We start from the raw sequence: 20462 nt of genomic DNA, 5'->3' as shown, positions 1-20462 counted from the left end.
AAAAAAGCCTACTAATTTTATGTTGGGGGGGAAGGGGGAATGCTATACTAATCATTATACTACTTGGTCAAGACTTGAGGGGGAGACAGAAACTGCTTGTTACGCCTGGGCGGGCACCGAGAAGCATTCATCATTGGGATAGCAGACCCCGCGACCGAGGACCAAGGAAAAGCAGCGGCGTTAAAAACCCCAGGCGGGGGATGGTTGCACGGAACGCAGGGCAGGGACAACGAACAGGAACACGGGGCAGAAGCCGGCCAGACGAGCCGCAGACACCAAGGCGGCCGAAAGCAAACCAACAGAGACGAAAAAGAAGGCGGAGACCGGGAATCGAACCACGACCAGACGCATGGTAACCTAATGTTCTACCACTAGGCTATGGGGACAAGCCCCGGGGATGTAGCTCAGGCGAAAATTTATGTTTTTATTAGTTATAATGCATTCGTTCTTTTGAACATTACTGCTAACTAAGGTGAGACTATTGAGGAGTGAGACTGTCAATGAAGATGTGGAAAAGGGGCCAAAAAAACCCAAGACTCACGAAAAGTATATATAAGGGGGGAAAAAAAAGTATGCGAAGAGGAAGGTAGGGGAGAACGGGTGGCTACTCAACAGGCTTCAATACCATGGACTCCCTCGCATCGTGCACTAAAAGGGTTTGGCAGTGGAGGGTCGAACCAGAGGGCGGTATCCACACTGTCTTTCGACCACAGACGAGTATCAGGAAGCAAGACCTAGCCATCACCAGCGGAGGAGGACGACCAGACAAGCCCAGGCTCAGGATCCGTTGTGTAATCACCTTCGGGATTACACAGTGTGTCAAAGTACCAAAGGATCCGACAGAGCGAGACCCAGTACAAAGGGCAGGGAGCAGAGGAAGAGAGAGGCAGTTGGTTGAGGGCATGATCCACCCGATGGACGGGGGAATCAGCAGGCAGGGAAGGCAAGTCAAGCCACAAGCGGGCAGGAACCGAGGGGCACAGCAGCAGGTGGCGACGAGACGTGTGGTCGGTACCACAGGGGCAAGGCTTTGGCTTACCAGGAAGCCAGCCCATACGCCAGCGAACGAGGCGAGACCGGTCAGCACGGGAGGCAGGAACGTACAAGACGGGGTCAATCCCCAGGGAAGGACGGCAAGCGCGGATCAACACCTTGTCCGTAACGCCCAAGAAGGACGAAAACAAGGAGGACCGGTAGTTACGGAGCCACTTGGCCAGAGAGGAAGCGGTGGGAGCAGACAAGACGGAAGCAGGGACGTCCTGTACCATGCGCAAGGAGCGCAAACGAGGCAACGAGGGATCCGGGAGCGAGCTGCTCAAAAGAGACAACAGACAATCTTCTGGGAGGGAAGCGGCTCGACAACAGAACTTGAGCACCAAGGTGTCAGCACGGAAGCGAAGAGAAGGCAAGTTGTTCAGGTGAACAAACACCATGGTAGAGGCAGTACGATGACCTCCAAAGATCATCCTCAGGCAGGTATCTTGTGTCTTTTCCAGGGTCTTGTAATCCTTTTGGAGTAGGCGGGTGACGGCGAGACCATACTCAACCTTGGGACGCACGAAGGTGGCGTATAACCGAGAGGAGAGAAGAAAGGAGAAGCCAGAGCGGTTAGCACCGATGTCGCGTAAGCGAGCCATGGAGGCGAGAGCACCGGGTTTGCCTTTGGTTACCACCGAAGAGGAGCAGATGCCATTGCGGCGGAAGGGGACACCAAGGTAGATAAACTCATCCACTGTAGGCAATTGCTCACCATACAGCTTCAAAGGGAGGAAAGCAGTAGAGGAAGGAGAGGGAGAGTTGAGCAAGGCACACTTGGCCGGAGACCATCGGTAACCAAGCTGCAACGAGTGGGACTCGGCTAGACGAAGCATCTGCTGGACTTCGGAAGAAGAACCAAGCAAAGCAACATCGTCAGCATACAGCAAGAGGTTGATAGCAGTAGGAGAGGGGGCCAGGTCAGTAGCGGGAGGATAAGTCCACGGATTAACCAGAGGACCGGAGGGAGAGGAAGAGAGGACGCGGGTAGTAGTGCTAGAGGCAGCAGACCGAAGCAGGGGAGCAAGAGAGTTGATGTACAGGCTGTACAGATGGGGACTCAAGACCGAACCTTGAAGTACACCTGTACGGGGCCGAAAGGAGGGAGACACTGTATTGCGCAACAGGATAGTGATACTGACGTCGTCAAACATGTTGGCGAGCAGGGAGACAAGACCACGAGGAGCACCGACAGACAGGAGGGAGTGCCAGATGATCCGGCGATCAACAGTATCGTAAGCAGCCTTGATGTCGAGAAAGGCAACCACAGGCCAGTGATGATGAACACGAAAGTACTCTTTCATAAGGTCGTGCAAGCAGAGGGCCTGATCCAGAGAACTTCGTTGCGGGCGGAAGCCACCTTGGGCGATGTCCAGGGGAGGCGAGACAGAGGAGAGGAAGGGAGCCAGACACATCTCAAACAGTTTGCGCATGATGGAGGTCAGAGAGATGGGCCGGAAGTTGGCTTCGACAGAGGGATCACCTTTCTTGTGAATAGGCACAACTTGAGCCTCACGCCAAAGGGAAGGGGTGTAGGACCATTGGTAGCAGAGAGCAAAGAGGAGAGACAGGACCCTAGCCAGAGGCTTTTTGATGGGTTGCAGCATTTCTGCACGCAGATGGTCAGAGCCAGGAGCTTTACGACGAGGCAGGAGCTTGATGTGACTCGTGATGGTATCCAACTGCCAGACGGCAGAGGAACCATCATCAACACTTGAATCAGTGCTGAGGTCGCCATCACCGTCCAAAGACGATGAAGAGTGGATCATGTGGTATTCGCTAGTTTTAATTATGAAGTAAAAGGTAAAGAATAACACAAGAGAAAATAAACACGAAAGCTTAACGAAATCAAACCACCGTCTTTATTTCTCTTTCAAAAACAAACTAAAGAAAAAGAAAAGAAAACTAAAATTACTGCTATTAATAAAGACTTATTGTGTTTGCTGTCTACGAAATGATTGTATCGGGATCTATAGCTGACACTGATGTATTATGGTCAAATAATACTCAGTGAATCAGAGGTTTCCGTAAAAGAATAGGTCTTCCCTTTAGGTGGATAATTACTCGTCCATCCCAGAGCGGATTGATTTGTAATGTGCTATCCTGGCAGATCCAGGGTGATCATGCAGCTACATCTATAATCCAATATCTATCGGCCACCAGTTGTGTAGCTCAGATACTGTGGGAATGATTATAGATGTTGGCTAGGAAGAGATATTCGTGCGTGGTGTTCTTTTGATTGCGTGAACAGTTATTGTATTAATAAAGAGTGATTGAGCCTTTTTTATCTCCAACCATACTTTATTTCCAGAACAGGGAGCAGTACCGTGACCTACTATGTTTTGGTTGTTGAATCAATATATCCTACGAGTACATATACCAATCCTGCTATATACCTGAATGTCATATAGCCATAGATAATCTAAGTAAAATATATTTCATAAAGATAACCTGTTCAAGTCTTATGTGAGGTAGCTAATCTCACATAAGAATTATCCTTAATCCATATTCTTTTCTTATCTTATCTTTATTTGTTATACATTTGATCTAAGGTTCAAATGTATGCAATCGAACACACCGCTTACCAAACGGGAATGAAGATATGAGCAGTACTCATATCTGAGATCAAGTTTTATTTTACATTTCGTTAGACGTTTTGAGTGATGATTTACTCATATAATATTGCCATCGTGCCTCAAATACGACATTGCCCCCCCGTTAGACGGTTGTTGATCTGAAAAGATGCAACTTAGCGTCGATGGAGAATAGTAGATGAGGTAGATGGGAAAGCAGTAAGATGGTTTAAATGAGTTTGTTGTAGACAAATGCAATTGGCAGGTTGTCAAAATGTGTGACGTATTGCAATTGTGCAAATGGAATACCAAAAAAAAAAAAAAAAAAAATTTGTAGGGTTTATTGTTGGTTTTGTACTGTTTTTGTTTTTATTTAATTTCACTAATGAAAGACATTAGAAGTACAATACAGAAGTGATTGATTACTTGCGGAAGCGAGTTTTGTCAATGGCAGGTTCAAATGTGCGCATGGAACGACCACGAGGACTGCGACGAAAAGCTTGATGGGCAGGATTATTCGCTACCACTTTTGTACGGCGAGTGGGACGTTTAAAAGATTTCTGTTGGTGTTGAAGAGGAATGGGAGAATTGGGTACATCCGTGATCGCATCAGCAAATTGCTCAACATGTTCAATCAACGGGCCATTCTTTGTCAATTCAACCGTGGAGTAATCATGTTCACCAGACATTAACTGGTTTAACAGTACAGAATCTTGTTTAGGCACACTACCTTTAACATGACGCCAATATTCCACAATGGATTGTGGATCAGTGAAGTTTTCAGCAGTAATCCATGTATCATCTTCAGGACCGTAATTCTTCCAACGAACACGATATTCACGTTTTCCTGGAGAGCCACGATGACCAACAATGTTGTCGAATTCATAGATCTCATCCTGCGAAACAAGTGCATCTTGCGAAACCAACTTTAATTCAGATGGTGTATAATCGCGAGAGGAAGCAACACCCATTTCATCACGGAGAGTGTAATTACCAGCCTCAGTTTTGCGAATGATTTCATATGGACCTTCATATTGAGGTGTAAGAGATTTCTGAATGCCTTTCTTTTGAACCACAACATAACTACCGACAGGGAAATCAACCAAACGATGCTTTTTGTCAAACTGACCTTTCATCATTTTGTTGTATATCTCAGTACGTTCTTTGATTGCGGGAAAGACTACATCTGACATGTATTGTATACGTTGCAGAAGTTCATCATTCGACATGGGTTCAATGTTATCGTTCGAGTCATGGAGTAATGGATACTCATTGGACATTTTACGAGCGAACATCAAGTTAAAAGGGCTAGTAAGTAAACGTTTGGATATTTTACAATTGAGCATCAATTGTACAGAATTGATCATCATATCCCAATTGTCTTCAGAATTGCCAAGGATTAGTTTAGAGAGCAATTTCTTTGTGTTTTGAACGGCACGTTCAGCTCCACCATTGCTTTGAGCATAGTAAGCTGTACTCAAACGTTTGTCAATTTTCATAGCCTCACATAGAGTATTGAGGATCTGATTTTTCCATTCAGTGCCATTGTCAGAGTGAATGATACGAGGATAACCGACAAGTGAAAAGATGGAAATGAGTTCTTCAGCCACGGTTTTAGCAGACTTATCACAAATGGGACGTAGGATAAGAAAGCGAGTAGCGACATCGATGAGAACCAAAATATATGTGTTGCCGTTGGTTGTGATGGGAAAAGGACCGCATAAATCCATTTGATAGTGCCATCCTGGGGTATAACAGTAAATGGGTTTCAACGGATTATATCCTTTCTTACTAATGGTGAACTTTTGGCAAGTTGCGCATTGTTTTACAACTTCTAAGGCTTCCTTCATTATGTTAGGCCAGTTCATACCTAGATCTTTTCTCACACGTTGTACGATGGCTTCACCACCAAAATGACCAAATTCATGTGCATCTTTCAAAATACTTGGTCTTTCTTCAACGGGAGGTACAATATATGATTCATCCATGTTTTGTGCGTAATTAATCTGGATGATGTCCTCTTCATCGTCATCTGTGGGTCCAGAATAACGAATTTGTTCATTCAAATCATCATGAATGGTGCGAAGAGACCAGCGTTTAACGCGGATGAAACGGTTCGACAAAGAAGGAGTGAAGGTGGGAGTTGTAGCCACATCAGATGTTTCCGAAATGGAATTATAGAACTGAGTGAGGTTCTGCGTACGTTCAGGATTAAGAGAAGGATTATCTTTAAGGATCTTCTTTTCCAATTTACGTTTTTGAGCACGCATTTTTGATTTTGTATTCTTCTGTGTCTGTTTGAATAGATGGGGGAATAGTCGTTTCTCATCCTTTTCAAAGGTAACTTTGTCTTGCATTGTAGGGAATAATCGGGACAATTTATCACTCATGATATTCGTAATGCCAGGAATCCATTGAACTTTCATGTTAGGAAAGGATAAGATAACTTCCATGGATCGCATCATCATCATGGAGGGGTTCTTGGTTGTGAAAAGGTATGAGAGACTGCGATGGTCTGTATAACATGTAAAAGGTTTAGGACCATGCAAAAATTTGTAGAATTTTGTCAATCCAGTAGTCAAGGCTAGAAGTTCTTTGCGAGTAACACTATAATTGCGTTGACTTTTAGAAAGTGCCTTTGATGAAAAACCAATGTATCGAATAGTAATTTTACCAGTTTGTTCATCTTTAAATTCTTGGAACAAACAAGCACCAGTACCATAGTTGCTAGCATCAACGGCTAAGCTGAATTCATGGTTCAAATCTGGATGACTTAAAACAATATTCTTTTTCAAAATATTGATAATGCTGTCGTAATGTGCATGCATTTCTGGAGTCCATTCTAAGACTTTCTGAGTGCTATATCGCAAACGATCCAGAGGAGTAGTTAACTCGCTAGCATTAGGTAGATGAGCACGCATATAAGAGACCCAACCACAAAATTTCATCATGGCTTTAGCGGTTTGAGGTTTTGGCCATTCATCAATGTCAGTCAAACGACGAGGATCAATGGATCTTCCTTGTTCCGAAATACAAAAACCGAGTAGGTAAACTGAATTTCTTACAAGATGAGTTTTCTCAAAATTGATAGGCATATTGTTATCCGTTAATGCTTGAATAACCTTTTTGCAATGCTCTTTATGAGAAGCAAGATCTTTGGAAAAGCAAACCAAGTCATCAATGTAGATACATGTAAAATCTTTCATATCTTGGAATATGGTTTCCATAACATTTTGAAATATTCCGGAAAGCGATTTCAACCCGAAACAAGCACCTCGGAATTGCCAGCTTTTACCTTCAAATGTAAAGGTAAGCTTATGTCTGTCTTCTTCAGCGATTTGCAATCGGTGGAAGGCACCTGAAATATCGAAAACACTGAATATTTTTGCTTCTCTGACATCATGGAAGATGTCTTCAATCAAAGGAGTGTTGACGTTGGAGACATCGTCTGTCAGGTTGTTGATACGTCGAGTATCAAGACAAACTCTGTACTTCTTATTTCCATTAGCGTCAGTACCAGCCTTTGGTGTGATTGTTAAGGGACTATTGAAACCAGATATTTTTGCAGGTTCAATTGTTTTGTCATCAGCCCATTTTCTAATTTGTTCTCTGACAATAGGAACCAAATCGTATGAAATTGGATACTGTCTCGTGTATGCCACTTCATTAGGTGTAGTGGGAAGATAAACAATGGCTTCCGGTAGAGGGCAAAGGTTATGAAGGTTAATATTTGCATTCGCTTCCATCAACGGCTTCATTTCCTCGATGAACTGTTCATATTCTTCTTCAGAACAAGCTTTGCTCACATTAGGAGTGTACACTTCATGATTAACACTATCTTCAAAGACAATTTCCTCGATGTCTTCAAAAGAGTAGGCAATGTTCTGAATCGAAATTCCCAGTTGTGGAATTAAATCTCTCCCTAACAAAACTGGTAGATTTGCTAGCGGCATTTCCACAACTTCGAATGAGTGGGAAAATGGTGTTCTACCTCTATATTTCACTTCTAGAGGTCGTGTTTTACCAATCCGACTGGCTGTAGAATTTTTATCAATAAATGAAAATGTACCAGTGGTAGGGATTATATCATCGAAGATAGTTTTATCCTCAAATTCATAGGTTTTATTTATCAAAGATATTTGTGCACCTGTGTCAATCATAGCAATTAGTTTCTCACCATTGATCATGATAACGGGAGAATATGGCGACAAATTCTGTACTTCGTTCTCAGTTATGTTTGAGACATTATAGCAAGAAATCTGTGATCGACTATCATCTTTTAAAAATATATGTTTATCTTTAGCTGGATCAGAGCTAGTAAGAAAATTTTTATAGTATGAAGTTTGATCAAAATGATGGTTGCCAAGAGGTAGAGATGAGTATGAGTTTTCAATATCATGTTCTATTTTGCTATACAAAATGAGTATTTGGTCAGTGATACTCTTTTTATATTGAATATCATTATATAAGATTTCTACCTTATTCTGATTATTTTGTTGGTTCATACGTCTCCTAACATATATGTCACTTTTAAGATAAGGAACGCAGTTTTCCAAGTGTTCTCGCGAATAGTTTTCCGTTTTGCAGAACGAGCATGGATTTACCAACGATTTAGATTTCTTGCTCGAAATTTCAATATCGTTATTCATATTGTTTTTGCGTTTGTGATCACGATTGATTCTGTTACCATGGCTAATATCTCCGTCTGAGTGGTTCTTGTTAATAGGAATGCCATGGCCTTGTGAGCGAGATGAAAATTTTAACGCCAGACTTTCCTGTATGTCTCCCATTCTTTTCTTTAGGTAGTCAAACAGTTCAGACAAGTAGGCAGGATAGAAAGAAGTTTTACTATCAGGGGACCTTCCTTCATGGTAGCGTTTCAATGATCTTTTAACTTCTTCACTAGTCATGGGAAGCAAAGAGTCTAAGAAGTAAGCCACCAAATAGATGGAGTCAGGTTTGGGATCAGGGAGATAAGTGTAGGCTTGATAGTAACGATCCATGTAATCGCGAAGTTGTTCCGTTTTACCCTGTTTCATACGGATGAAGTTTTGTATTTTCTTATCAATGGTAGCGTTCAATCCAAAACGTTCTATGATCTCGCTTTTTATAGTTTCCCAACTGGTAGTATGTGGGAACTTTTTGAAGTCAACAGCGTACCAACGTTGATAGACTGGGTTTTTGCTTTTCGAAAACGAAACAGATAAGTATTTTCTCCAATACTTGTCCAAATCACAATCATTGGCAAGGAAGGGAGCCTCAAACGCATCTGCGAATGTTTCAGCGTTTTCGAAGGACGGTACGTTGTCGGTCTTGGTCTCCGCAGGGTCATCAACCAACTGGAAAATAGGTATTTCACTTCGATGGATGATGGGAGAATAGGAATGAGCATATTTGGAATCCATGGTGCTACTTTTGGTAGGGTCAAAATGGGATGTGCTGTTAGGTGAGATTCCACCTTTCATTTTCTTGACGTTTTTCTCAAGAATGTCAATGGTAGCATGGATTTTCTCTATTTCAACCGGGTTTGATTGGCAGAGCACCTGCTCGCGAAGTTCATTGATACGGTTTTCGTATCTAACAATCATGCGGTCTTTTTCATTAGTCATGGGAAGCAAAGAGTCTAATGGTGTAAAAGTATTGGTATGATTAGTACCATTGTTATGTATGACATTGATGTCATTCATATCGTTATAGTGATGCGAAGTGAAGTCCTTGCCAACATCATGCTCATTGTTATTGGTCTGATGCGAAGTGAGGTCCTTGCCAACATCAGTATTAATAATCAAGTGGTGTCCACTATGATTACAATTGTGTATGCATGTTTCACTATTATCGATAGGAGGGACATGGTTATTAATGTTACCTTCAGAGAGGTTCGTACCTTGGGATTCAGAGGAGGAGATACCAGTGGCAGTGGAGGCAACAGAGGAGGTGTAACCAGGCACAAGAGGGGGTCGGTTAGAGGTTGACTGATTTACATCAATCATTTCCATGTCCTCATTTTGTTGGACGTGGTCTTCTTGAGGGGAGTCTTGATGGGGGTTAATAGGGGGCATTATGGACAAAGTAGTTTAGAAATTCGTTAAAAAAAATGTGGTATTCGCTAGTTTTAATTATGAAGTAAAAGGTAAAGAATAACACAAGAGAAAATAAACACGAAAGCTTAACGAAATCAAACCACCGTCTTTATTTCTCTTTCAAAAACAAACTAAAGAAAAAGAAAAGAAAACTAAAATTACTGCTATTAATAAAGACTTATTGTGTTTGCTGTCTACGAAATGATTGTATCGGGATCTATAGCTGACACTGATGTATTATGGTCAAATAATACTCAGTGAATCAGAGGTTTCCGTAAAAGAATAGGTCTTCCCTTTAGGTGGATAATTACTCGTCCATCCCAGAGCGGATTGATTTGTAATGTGCTATCCTGGCAGATCCAGGGTGATCATGCAGCTACATCTATAATCCAATATCTATCGGCCACCAGTTGTGTAGCTCAGATACTGTGGGAATGATTATAGATGTTGGCTAGGAAGAGATATTCGTGCGTGGTGTTCTTTTGATTGCGTGAACAGTTATTGTATTAATAAAGAGTGATTGAGCCTTTTTTATCTCCAACCATACTTTATTTCCAGAACAGGGAGCAGTACCGTGACCTACTATGTTTTGGTTGTTGAATCAATATATCCTACGAGTACATATACCAATCCTGCTATATACCTGAATGTCATATAGCCATAGATAATCTAAGTAAAATATATTTCATAAAGATAACCTGTTCAAGTCTTATGTGAGGTAGCTAATCTCACATAAGAATTATCCTTAATCCATATTCTTTTCTTATCTTATCTTTATTTGTTATACATTTGATCTAAGGTTCAAATGTATGCAATCGAACACACCGCTTACCAAACGGGAATGAAGATATGAGCAGTACTCATATCTGAGATCAAGTTTTATTTTACATTTCGTTAGACGTTTTGAGTGATGATTTACTCATATAATATTGCCATCGTGCCTCAAATACGACAGATCACACTTAACGACCGAGACACAGAGGGAGAACCGAGACCAACACCATCGCCCTGAGACGATGAGGGGTGGACCACACCATATGGTACGGAGAGATCAGAGGGAGGGAGGGAGCCGTCATCACCGCCCGAGGACGATGAAGGATGGGCCACATCATACGGCAGGGGAGCACTGGGGAGGTCCGGAGGACGCCCAGCCGGGAGAGAGGAGCCAGAGTACACGGAGGCAAGGTGGTCACGCATAGCGATCGCACCCGCCGCATCACCGTCTGGATTCACATAGCCAGTCTGTCGTTCCCGACGAGTCTTGATCCGCTTGATTTTAGAAAGCACCGTCTTGCTGAAGTCATCGTTCTCGAGGGAGTCACAAAAGGCGCGCCAGGAGGCTTGTTTCGCTCGACGTAGGTCTTGCTTGAACTTGTTGTGGGCCTCGACGTGCTTGTTCCACCAGAAGATCTTGTCCATTGCACTATGGCAACGTCGCCATCGACGGTAGAACCGCTCACGTCGCTCAGCAGCTTCTTGGAGGGCGGGGGTCCAGAACCGTTTCCAGAGGGCCGGCCTTTGGGCACGGGCACCAACCGACGAGTCCAACGAAGTGTATATCGCCTCATTGAGCCGAGTATTGAGAGCATCAATATCTGGGCGAGAAGGAGGAGGGGAGGACAGAAGAGAAGAGAGATCTTGGATAAGGGAGGAGGACAGAGAAGCAAACTGGTGGTAGAAGAGGTCACTAACATCGGACTCACTGAACCGAGATAGGTTCCAACAACGACGGATGCAAGGGATAGAAGGGGGAGACTCGCGGGCAGAGGGATGACCTACAGAGGCTGGAGGGGGGCAGTACTGCAATGACAAAGACATCAGCTTGTGGTCAGAGCCCAACGACAGATCTGAAGCTATGGAAATAGAAGAAGAAGGGGGTGAGGTATCGAATGTCGACAAGTTGGTAATAAAGTAATCAACAATACTACTCACAGGGCGGCCATGACGGAAGTCGAGAAGCGTCGGGGTACCGTAGGAGAGGTGGCGGTTCAAGATTGACAAATTATTGTCCCTGCACCAGTCAAGGACGGTAGTACCACGAGAGTTGTTACCTGAGTCACCAGTAACGTCGCCAAGGCGTGCGTTCAGATCACCACAGATGATCGTGTCATGGGAGAGAGGAAGCGAGGAGAGCACAGCAGAAACATCCGAGCATCTCATAGAAGGCTGGTCAGGCGGGAGATACAAGCAGATCAGACGCAAATGACGACCAAGTTGAATGCCAAGTGCGAACTGATTGCCGGGTAGGGGGACTTGGAAGGCTGGCAGAGGACAGGAGGGATTGATAAGACAACAGATGCCTTGCGATCCACGGTAATCACCAGAGACGGGGATACCGGGAAGGTGGAACTGTTGCCAAGAGGTGGGGAGATGGCAGGGCGAGAGCAACCAGGTTTCGGTGATAAACACCACAGAGAACGATTGGCAGTGACGGAGGACATCATCTATCGTGGATTCCCGTAGACCGCGAGCGTTCCACAGGCCGATAGTGATAGGGATAGGAGAGAGAGAGGAGCGGTTATTAAGGATAGGAGGAGGAGAAACAGGAGAAGGAGAGGAGGCAGGAGAAGGGTGTGTATTAAGAGGAGCACTTAGAGCACTCATTAATACTCTTCCATGGCGGTATCAGAGAAGTCGGAGTCGTCGTTAGAGTAATCCAGAGGATCATCACGAGAGAAAGGATTCTTGGGAGCAATGGATCGGAGGTCCTCCTCAGCGACCCAACCAAGGTGTAGGAACTCACGGGCGACGGGAGCAAACAAATTCAAACGATGCTGCGCTAAGTACCGCAGCGATCGGAGACAACGTTGGTGATGGAGGCGGCCGGCTACATTGGCCCGTTCCTCGAGAGAAAGAGCAGAGTACTTGGGGTCGGCGACGTGGTCAGGATGAAGCGGATCAAACTCCTGAATGGTGGCAACCTTGGCTGAGGCGAGAAGGGTTTCGAATTCTGCTTGAAAACCAAGGTGAATAAGCAGGCCAATAACATTTCTAGCCGGGAACGAAATGTCAATAACGCGGCGGGATTCGATACCAAGGAAACGAAGGTTACGGCGGACTTCCGACTTGGTAAAACGGCGGGAACGATGAATGTACACAGTTGTGTACCCAATAGGACCGGAGGTTTCGTTGAAACCACGGACAATAGCTTCATGACGCTTGGGGGTAGCTTGCTGTGGCAGGAGGGACTTACCAGAACCCTTGGAAGCCTTCTTAGGCTTACGGGCGGCCACTGTGCTCCATTGGGAGGCTTTAGTGCCTTTGGGGACGGCGGGAGTGGAGGCAGCAGGTGTGGGGGCGGCAGGCGTGGGGGCGGCAGGCGTGGGGGAAGCGGCCGCAGGGGCGGCAGAGAGTTCAGCGAGGCGGGCACGGAGCTCAGCGTTTTCACGCTCGGCGGCCTGGTACTTACTCGTCATTTCGGCTAGCTGTTCCTCGAGCGCAGCGAACCGGGCGATGGTAGTGTCATGCTCAGTGACCCTTGCGGATAACTGAGCAAGTTGGGCGAGGATGACAGGGATGTCGGGAATGTTGGAAATTGACATTTCGGACATGGCGAATTTCGAAATGACAAAAAATGCAGAATTCGATGGAAAAGTAACAAAAACTGAAAATGGCTGAAAGTGAAATATGTTATAAAGCTAAATGAAAGCGTTTATAATATATTTAGATGGACGCGATCGGATGACTAGTTCTCGAGATATTCGCGCTTAAAGTTGAAAAAAACGGAAAATGTCGAGAAATCGCGGTTCGAGATCGTAACAAATAGTTGTCGGTTTGAGCTGAAAGTTGGTATTCTGAAAGAGCTAAGGGAGGGCTTTCCAATGATACGGGTTTCGTAGATGGATGGCTGTTTGCTGTAGAGTTATTGAGCTGCAAAGATCGGCGTTCGTAACTTTTTTTATTTTTCTGGGTTTGAATTCAGAAAAAATTGGGGATGTAGCTCAGGCGAAAGTTTTTGTTTTTATTAGATTAAGTGCATTCGACCTATGGGCCATTATTGCAATCTAAGGGAACTCAAGAAGGGAAAAGCGTGCTATTACTAAGGGGGGAGGGGGGAAGGGAGGTAAATAATCATTAATTCTGGTAGGCGAAGACTTTGGGCGAGATGGGAGACATGCTTCTTTCAACCTGGGATTGGTACCGCAGGATTTCATTTCTTAGACACCAGCCAACACCACACCGAGAACCAGAGAAGAGCCGCGTTAAAACCTTCGGGGAAGGGAGACAGAGAGAAAGGGGCATCCACCGTATTCTGGGGGACACGAACAGGAACACGGGGCACAAGCCGGCCAGACGAGCCGCAGCGCAGAAAAGACGATGGTTTATTAGCCCCAAGGGGGCGCAAAGACAAATATATAAATTAATTAAATAAATGAGGATGCGGGCGGGAATCGATCCAGGGTCGACAAGGGAGACAAAAGAAATGGCGCAATTTTATACCATTACGCCATGGGCATATAGCCCGGGGATGTAGCTCAGGCGAAAGATTATTTGTTTATTGAGATTATTATGCACGCGATCCATTGATCATTATTTGCTAATCTGGGGGACAAAAAGATGATTATCGTAAAAAAGGGAGTTGAAACTAAAAAAAAACTTAAAGATGCCAAAAAAGTAAAAAAAGAGAAGGGAAGAGAGAAGGGCGAGCAATAGAATACTAAGTTAGATTTCATGACCATGGTCTCCCTCGCATCGTGCACTAATAGGTTGTGGCAGTGGAGGGTCGAAGCCAGAGGGTGCAATTCATCAACAGTTCATCATTGAGGAGGAGGCAGAGGGGGAGGAGAAGACTTGTCAGACCAAAATCGACCAGGGTCAGGATCCGTAGAGTAATCCCCTTCGGGATTACACAACTTGTCAAAGTGCCAGAGAATTGAGCAGAGATCCACCCAAAACTCAGGACAAGCGGCAGAAGAAGAAAGAGGGAGCTGACAAAGAGCGTAATCAATACGATTACCTCGAAAGACAGATGGCACAGAGGGGAGAGACAACCACAAGTGGGAAGGCACAAGATGGCACTCGATGAGGTGGCGGCGAGAAGTGTGATCCAAGGCACAGGGGCATGGCTTTGGTTTTCCAGGGAGCCAGCCCATCCTCCAGCGAACTAGACGGCTACGATCGGCCCGAGAAGCAGGCAAGTACATCACGGGATCCACCCCAAGAGAGGTGCGGCAGGCACGAATCAGGACTTTATCTGTTTTGGACAGATAATCATCGAATTGCTGCTGTCGGTAGCGACGCAACCAGGAAGACATAGGGTTACCACGTTCCCCAAGAGAGGCAGGCATATCGGACGCAAGGCGTCGGCCACGAAGAGACGTCAAGGCAGAAGAAGGCAGAGAAGAAGAGAGCAGAGACAGCAGACAGTCTGAGGGCAGAACCCGGGCACGTAGGCAGAACTTGGCCACAAGAGTGTCCGCACGGAAGCGCATTGATGGCAGGTTAGCCAGGTGACAGAAGACGGAGGTCGAAGAAGTACCATGACCACCGAAGATCATTCGGAGGCAGCGGTTCTGGACCTTTTCCAAGGCAGTGTAGTCCACACCACGAAGCTGAGCAATGGCTAGGCCATATTCCAACTTTGGCCGAACAAAGGTAGCATAGAGCCGAGCAGAGAACAGAAGAGAAAAGCCGGAACGGTTAGCACCAAGGGCATTGAGCTGCGAGATTTGAAGCATTGTACCAGGCTTGCGCGTAGTGACAATGCTGGCAGGAGAGATACCAGACCGCCGAAACGGGACACCCAAGTAGAGAAACTCTTCAACAACAGGAAGAGGTACACCATAAAGCGACAGAGTCACCGAGGTAGAGGAGGTAGCAGAAGGTGGGTTGAGAACCGCACACTTCGGAGGAGACCATTTGTAGCCTAAGGCAGAGGAGTGGGACTCAGCCAGAGAGAGCATTGCTTGAACTTCACGAGCTGTACCGATGATCGCCACATCATCCGCATACAGCAAAGAGTTGATAGGCGTTGGTGAAGGGGCCGTAGGAGTTGTCACAGGAGACCAGAGAGGGGAGGGTGCCGTGGAGAGGGAGGTAGACATCACTCTTGTTGTCCGGGAAGAAGCAGCAGTCCGAAGCAGAGGAGCCAAAGTGTTGATATAAACTGAGTACAGGTGGGGACTGAGAACAGAACCTTGGAGAACACCTGTACTAGGAGCAAAGGATCGGGACACATTGTTTGACAACAACACGGAGACTTGAACATTGTCAAACATGTTGGCCAGAAGAGAGACAAGAGACAGAGGAGCCGAAGCAGCCAACAGGGAGTTCCACACCACACGGCGGTCGACAGTATCATAGGCAGCCTTGATATCCAGGAAGGCTACGACGGGAAAATGATGATGCACACGATGATATTCCTTCATCAAGTCGTGCAGGCAGAGAGCTTGATCCAGAGCACTTCGTTGGGGTCGGAATCCACCTTGGGCCACATCAAGGGGAGGAGAAGCAGAGATCACCACCGGGGAGAGACAGATCTCAAAGAGCTTTCGAATGATCGAAGTCAACGAGATGGGCCGAAAGTTGCCAGGATCAGATACATTACCCTTTTTGTGAATGGGAACGACGTGAGCTTGACGCCAAAGAAGAGGAGTAGAAGCCCAGTGAAAGCAGAGAGTAAACAGCTTTGACAGTAGAAGGGAGAGAGGCCGAGCAAGAGGGAGAAGCATCTCAGCACGTAGATGGTCGGGACCAGGGGCCTTTCGACGGGGAAGCAGTTTTAACGCTGATTCGACTGACGTAGGGGAGAGGGCAGAAGCAACATTGGCAGGCAGTTCGAACGGAAGGGAAGAACTAATCACAGGAAGAGGAGGAGGACGAGGAGAGGGAAGGCCAGTGCCAGCATAAATGGCCGCCAGGTGAGCGCTCATCACATCGGCACCTACAGCAGGACCGCTGGGATGAACAAAGGCAGAGGAACGGGAACGGCGGGACTTCAGCCGCTTGACCTTTTTCAAGGCCGAAGGCATATCGGCGGCTTCCAAAGCATCACAGAACGCACGCCAGGAGAGTCGCTTCGCTAACCGGAGGTCTTGTTTGAATTTCGCATGGGCTTGAACATGCTGATTCCACCAATAGACCTTTTCCATACCAGAAGAGTGTCGCCACTTACGGTAGAACCGTTCGCGAAGGTCGGCTGCTGCTTGTAGGGCTGGAGTCCAGAAGTGTTTCCAGTGAGAAGGACGAGGAAGTCGGGTGCCAACCGAGGAGTCCAACGCCGTATAGATAGCCTCATTAAGAGAGCTATTCAAGCCATCCATGTCGGGAGGAGAAGAGGAGGACGACGGACCATCCAAGAGGAGCTGAGCGAGGCGGTCATCAAGAGAAGATGTCAGCGATCGGAAACGGCTGATATACAACTCGCGGGTGTCGGCTTCTTCGAGACGAGAGAGATGCCATAAAAGACGAGGAGCAGGGGAAGAACGAGGAGGAACAGTGGATGGAATAGGATGATCAACAGGGACGGAGAGATGGAAAGAGAGAGACATCAGTTTGTGATCAGAGCCTAAAGAGAGGTCAGAACGAATCGTAATGGAAGGCGAGGAGAGGGCAGAAGGAACGTTGGTAATAAAGTAGTCGACGATACTAGACACTGGTTGACCACGACGAAAAGAAACAAAAGTGGGGACACCATGGGAGAGAGAAGCATTCAGGATGGACAACGAATGTTCTTCACACCATTGCTGCAACAAGTTGCCACGAGTGTTGGAGCCAGAGTCACCAGTGAAATCGCCAAGACGCGCATTCAGATCGCCACAAATGATGGTGTCTTGAGAAAGGGGAAGGGAGTCGAGAACGGATACAATCTCCTCGGAGGAGAGAGAAGGTGGAAGGTACAGACAGATGAGTCGAAGGGAGGATCCTAGATGGAGACAGAGAGCATACCTGGTAGGGGAAGGAACTTGAAACACAGGCAGCGGACACGAAGGAGAGACAAGGGCAGAGACACCCATGGAACCACGGAAGTTGCCAGCAACCGGAGAGCCATAGAGGTGAAACTGTTCCCAGGAGGTAGGGAGGCGAGAAGGGGAGAGCAACCAGGTTTCAGTAATGAAAAGGAGGGAAGTATCCTGGCAGTGACGGAGGATGTCATCGACGGAGGAAGCTTGGAGACCATTGGCATTCCAGAGACCAATGTTGAGGGAGAGAGAATGGGTGGTAGACGAAGAGGGAGAGGATGGGGTATCAAAGGAAGGTATAGAGGACACATCAGAAGATGTGTTATTAATGGTGATACGATGATCACACATTAATATTCCATGCTTGAATCGGTGTCGTCGTTATCGGATTCAAAGTCTCCGGAGCCGAAGACCGTGTTTCGGGAATACTTTGGGCGTTCAAAAAGCTTGGGACGGGTAGCGGCAATGACGCGGGCAAGGTCTTCCTCAGTTATCCAAGCCTGTTCGGCAAAAACCTTGGCGACGGCGACGGCAGCATCTTTGTGATGGTCAATCACAAAATTCAAGGCGTGGAGGCAACGGCGGGAATGGAAGCGCATGGCAGCAACTTCCCGGTCAGCGACACTGGCGGTAACAAAGCGAGGATCACCCAAGTGTGCAGGGTCCAAAGGATCAAAATCGGCCACAGTTTGAACCTTTGCTCGTTCAAGGGATTCTAGGAACGACGCCTTGAATTGGACGTGGATCAGGAGGCCAATGATACCACGGGCAGGGAAAGCAACATCAAGAATGCGAGCGGCATCGATTCCAAGAACGCGCAAGTTTCGGCGGACCTCCATTCTGGTATAGCGACGGGAACGATGAATATACACATATTCATAACCTTGTTCGCCGGTATCAAGGTTGAAGCCGCGGACAATGGCTTCACGGCGCTTGGCAGTGACGGGTTTCTTGGCTTTACCCCTCTTGGCAACCGTGCTCCAAACTTCAGTTGGGGCAACGGTGGGGGCAGCGGTGGCAGCGGGCTCAGCGGCGGAAGGGGCTTGGCGGGCGGGGGCAGGCCTAGAGGCGGTAGGGGCGGTAGGGGCGGCGGGGCGGGCGGAAACCGTTGGCTGGGCAGCGGCGGCAAGGGCTTCAGCCAGGCGGGCACGGAGATCAGCGTTCTCCTGCTGAAGAGTCTTGTTTTCAGCAGTGACGGCAGCTAGCCGTTCTTCAAGAGCGGCAAAGCGAAGGAGAGTCTGGTCATGTTCGGCGACCTTGTTAGCTAGCAGGGCGAGCTGATTTTGGAAATTAGTCATTTCGAGATCTTGGCTCATTGGAAATGGCGAAATGTCGAAATGTCGATGATGGCGATGGGAAAGTTAACGATTTCGAATCGGCTGAAATTAAAATATGTTGTTGTCGGAAAAAAGGGCTGAAACAATTAAAAAGGATGAACGCGATCGGATTACTGGTTGTCGAGATATTACGCGTCAAAGTGCAAAAATTGGGGATGTAGCTCAGGTTAAAGATTTTTTTTTTAGTTATTTAACGTCGAACAATGGGCACTCTATAGAGCATAAGCCGATCGACCAGAGACAAAGGGGAGAAAAAGCCTACTAATTTTATGTTGGGGGGAAGGGGGAATGCTATACTAATCATTATACTAGTTGGTCAAGACTTGAGGGGGAGACAGAAACTGCTTGTTACGCCTGGGCGGGCACCGAGAAGCATTCATCATTGGGATAGCAGACCCCGCGACCGAGGACCAAGGAAAAGCAGCGGCGTTAAAAACCCCAGGCGGGGGATGGTTGCACGGAACGCAGGGCAGGGACAACGAACAGGAACACGGGGCAGAAGCCGGCCAGACGAGCCGCAGACACCAAGGCGGCCGAAAGCAAACCAACAGAGACGAAAAAGAAGGCGGAGACCGGGAATCGAACCACGACCAGACGCATGGTAACCTAATGTTCTACGACTAGGCTATGGGGACAAGCCCCGGGGATGTAGCTCAAATGGTAGAGCGCTCGCTTAGCATGCGAGAGGCACTGGGATCGACGCCCAGCTTCTCCAATTTTTTTTCTTTTTTTTACTTTCGTTTCTAGTGCGTGAGACGTTTCGACTGTCACCACTTTCCGGATTATTGTATATTGTTGTCAAACCTATTGAATTGGGGTTTCACCCCTCCAAAATAAAAAAAAATAAAAAAAAAAAAAAATAAAAATAAAACATATAAAGATGAAAAATTTTCTATCTTTTAAAGGATGATGTGTTGGGCTGAGTAGAGCGGGTTTAGCCGGTGTCATATAGACTGTTTCATCAAAGACACGGGTACCTTCTTTATGGTTGCGCGCAGGTACTTACTCATTGAGAGGTTAGTGGATCGGACTGGAAGCAATTGGCGACGAATATAAAAATAGAATGATAAGACCACTTACCAATGTCCGCTTACTGACAGATTATTGTGAAAGAGTGATTTATTATTGAAGTACTATATACTATGGATATGTAAACCTCATATGTACATAGCATTTGTAGATCACAATTACAGTAATATCTGATATATCCAGTTACTTCGAAAGACTTATAAAAATAAAATAAGACAGTAAAATGACTAGACACAACAAAGATACTGAGATATTCTTAAGTATTTGATAGACCAAGATAGAACGAGACCGAAAAAGTCAGATAATTTTTATTTCAATTTTGAGAACATGAAGGCTTTATATATTTTTCAGAGAGTTAGCTGAGCTTATAGAGGATGTTAGGAAGATGTAGTTACAACCAATGAGAACTAATGGATCTAATGAGAGATTAGTGAAGGCGTGTTCTAACACTGTTATGGATCTGATACCAGTTTGACTTGTGAACAATTGCTTAATCGACAATTCAAG

The 20462-nt window shown here is 46.2% G+C and overlaps 1 protein-coding gene and 1 non-coding gene across 2 annotated transcripts; one reads left to right on the top strand and one right to left on the bottom strand.

Moving 5' to 3' along the window:
- Window positions 1–17939: 17939 nt before the first annotated feature.
- BDF20DRAFT_823359 (uncharacterized protein) lies at window positions 17940–18887 on the bottom strand (the record flags this gene model as incomplete). The annotated part of the gene is made up of 1 exon (XM_053077785.1): window positions 17940–18887. One exon carries the CDS (start codon window positions 18885–18887, stop codon window positions 17940–17942), a length of 948 nt encoding a protein of 315 aa, XP_052934502.1.
- Window positions 18888–19568: 681 nt separating this feature from the next.
- On the top strand, window positions 19569–19641 carry BDF20DRAFT_t120. The gene has a single exon. It is a non-coding gene; the product is annotated as a tRNA-Ala (tRNA).
- Window positions 19642–20462: the final 821 nt, after the last annotated feature.

The sequence above is a fragment of the Mycotypha africana genome (genome assembly GCF_025528875.1).
Source record: "Mycotypha africana strain NRRL 2978 chromosome Unknown BDF20scaffold_8, whole genome shotgun sequence".
In the NCBI taxonomy this organism is placed as follows: Eukaryota; Fungi; Mucoromycota; class Mucoromycetes; order Mucorales; family Mycotyphaceae; genus Mycotypha; species Mycotypha africana.
The sequence above is the reverse complement of the archived record's forward strand: the minus strand, read 5'-3'. Positions and strand labels throughout refer to the sequence as shown.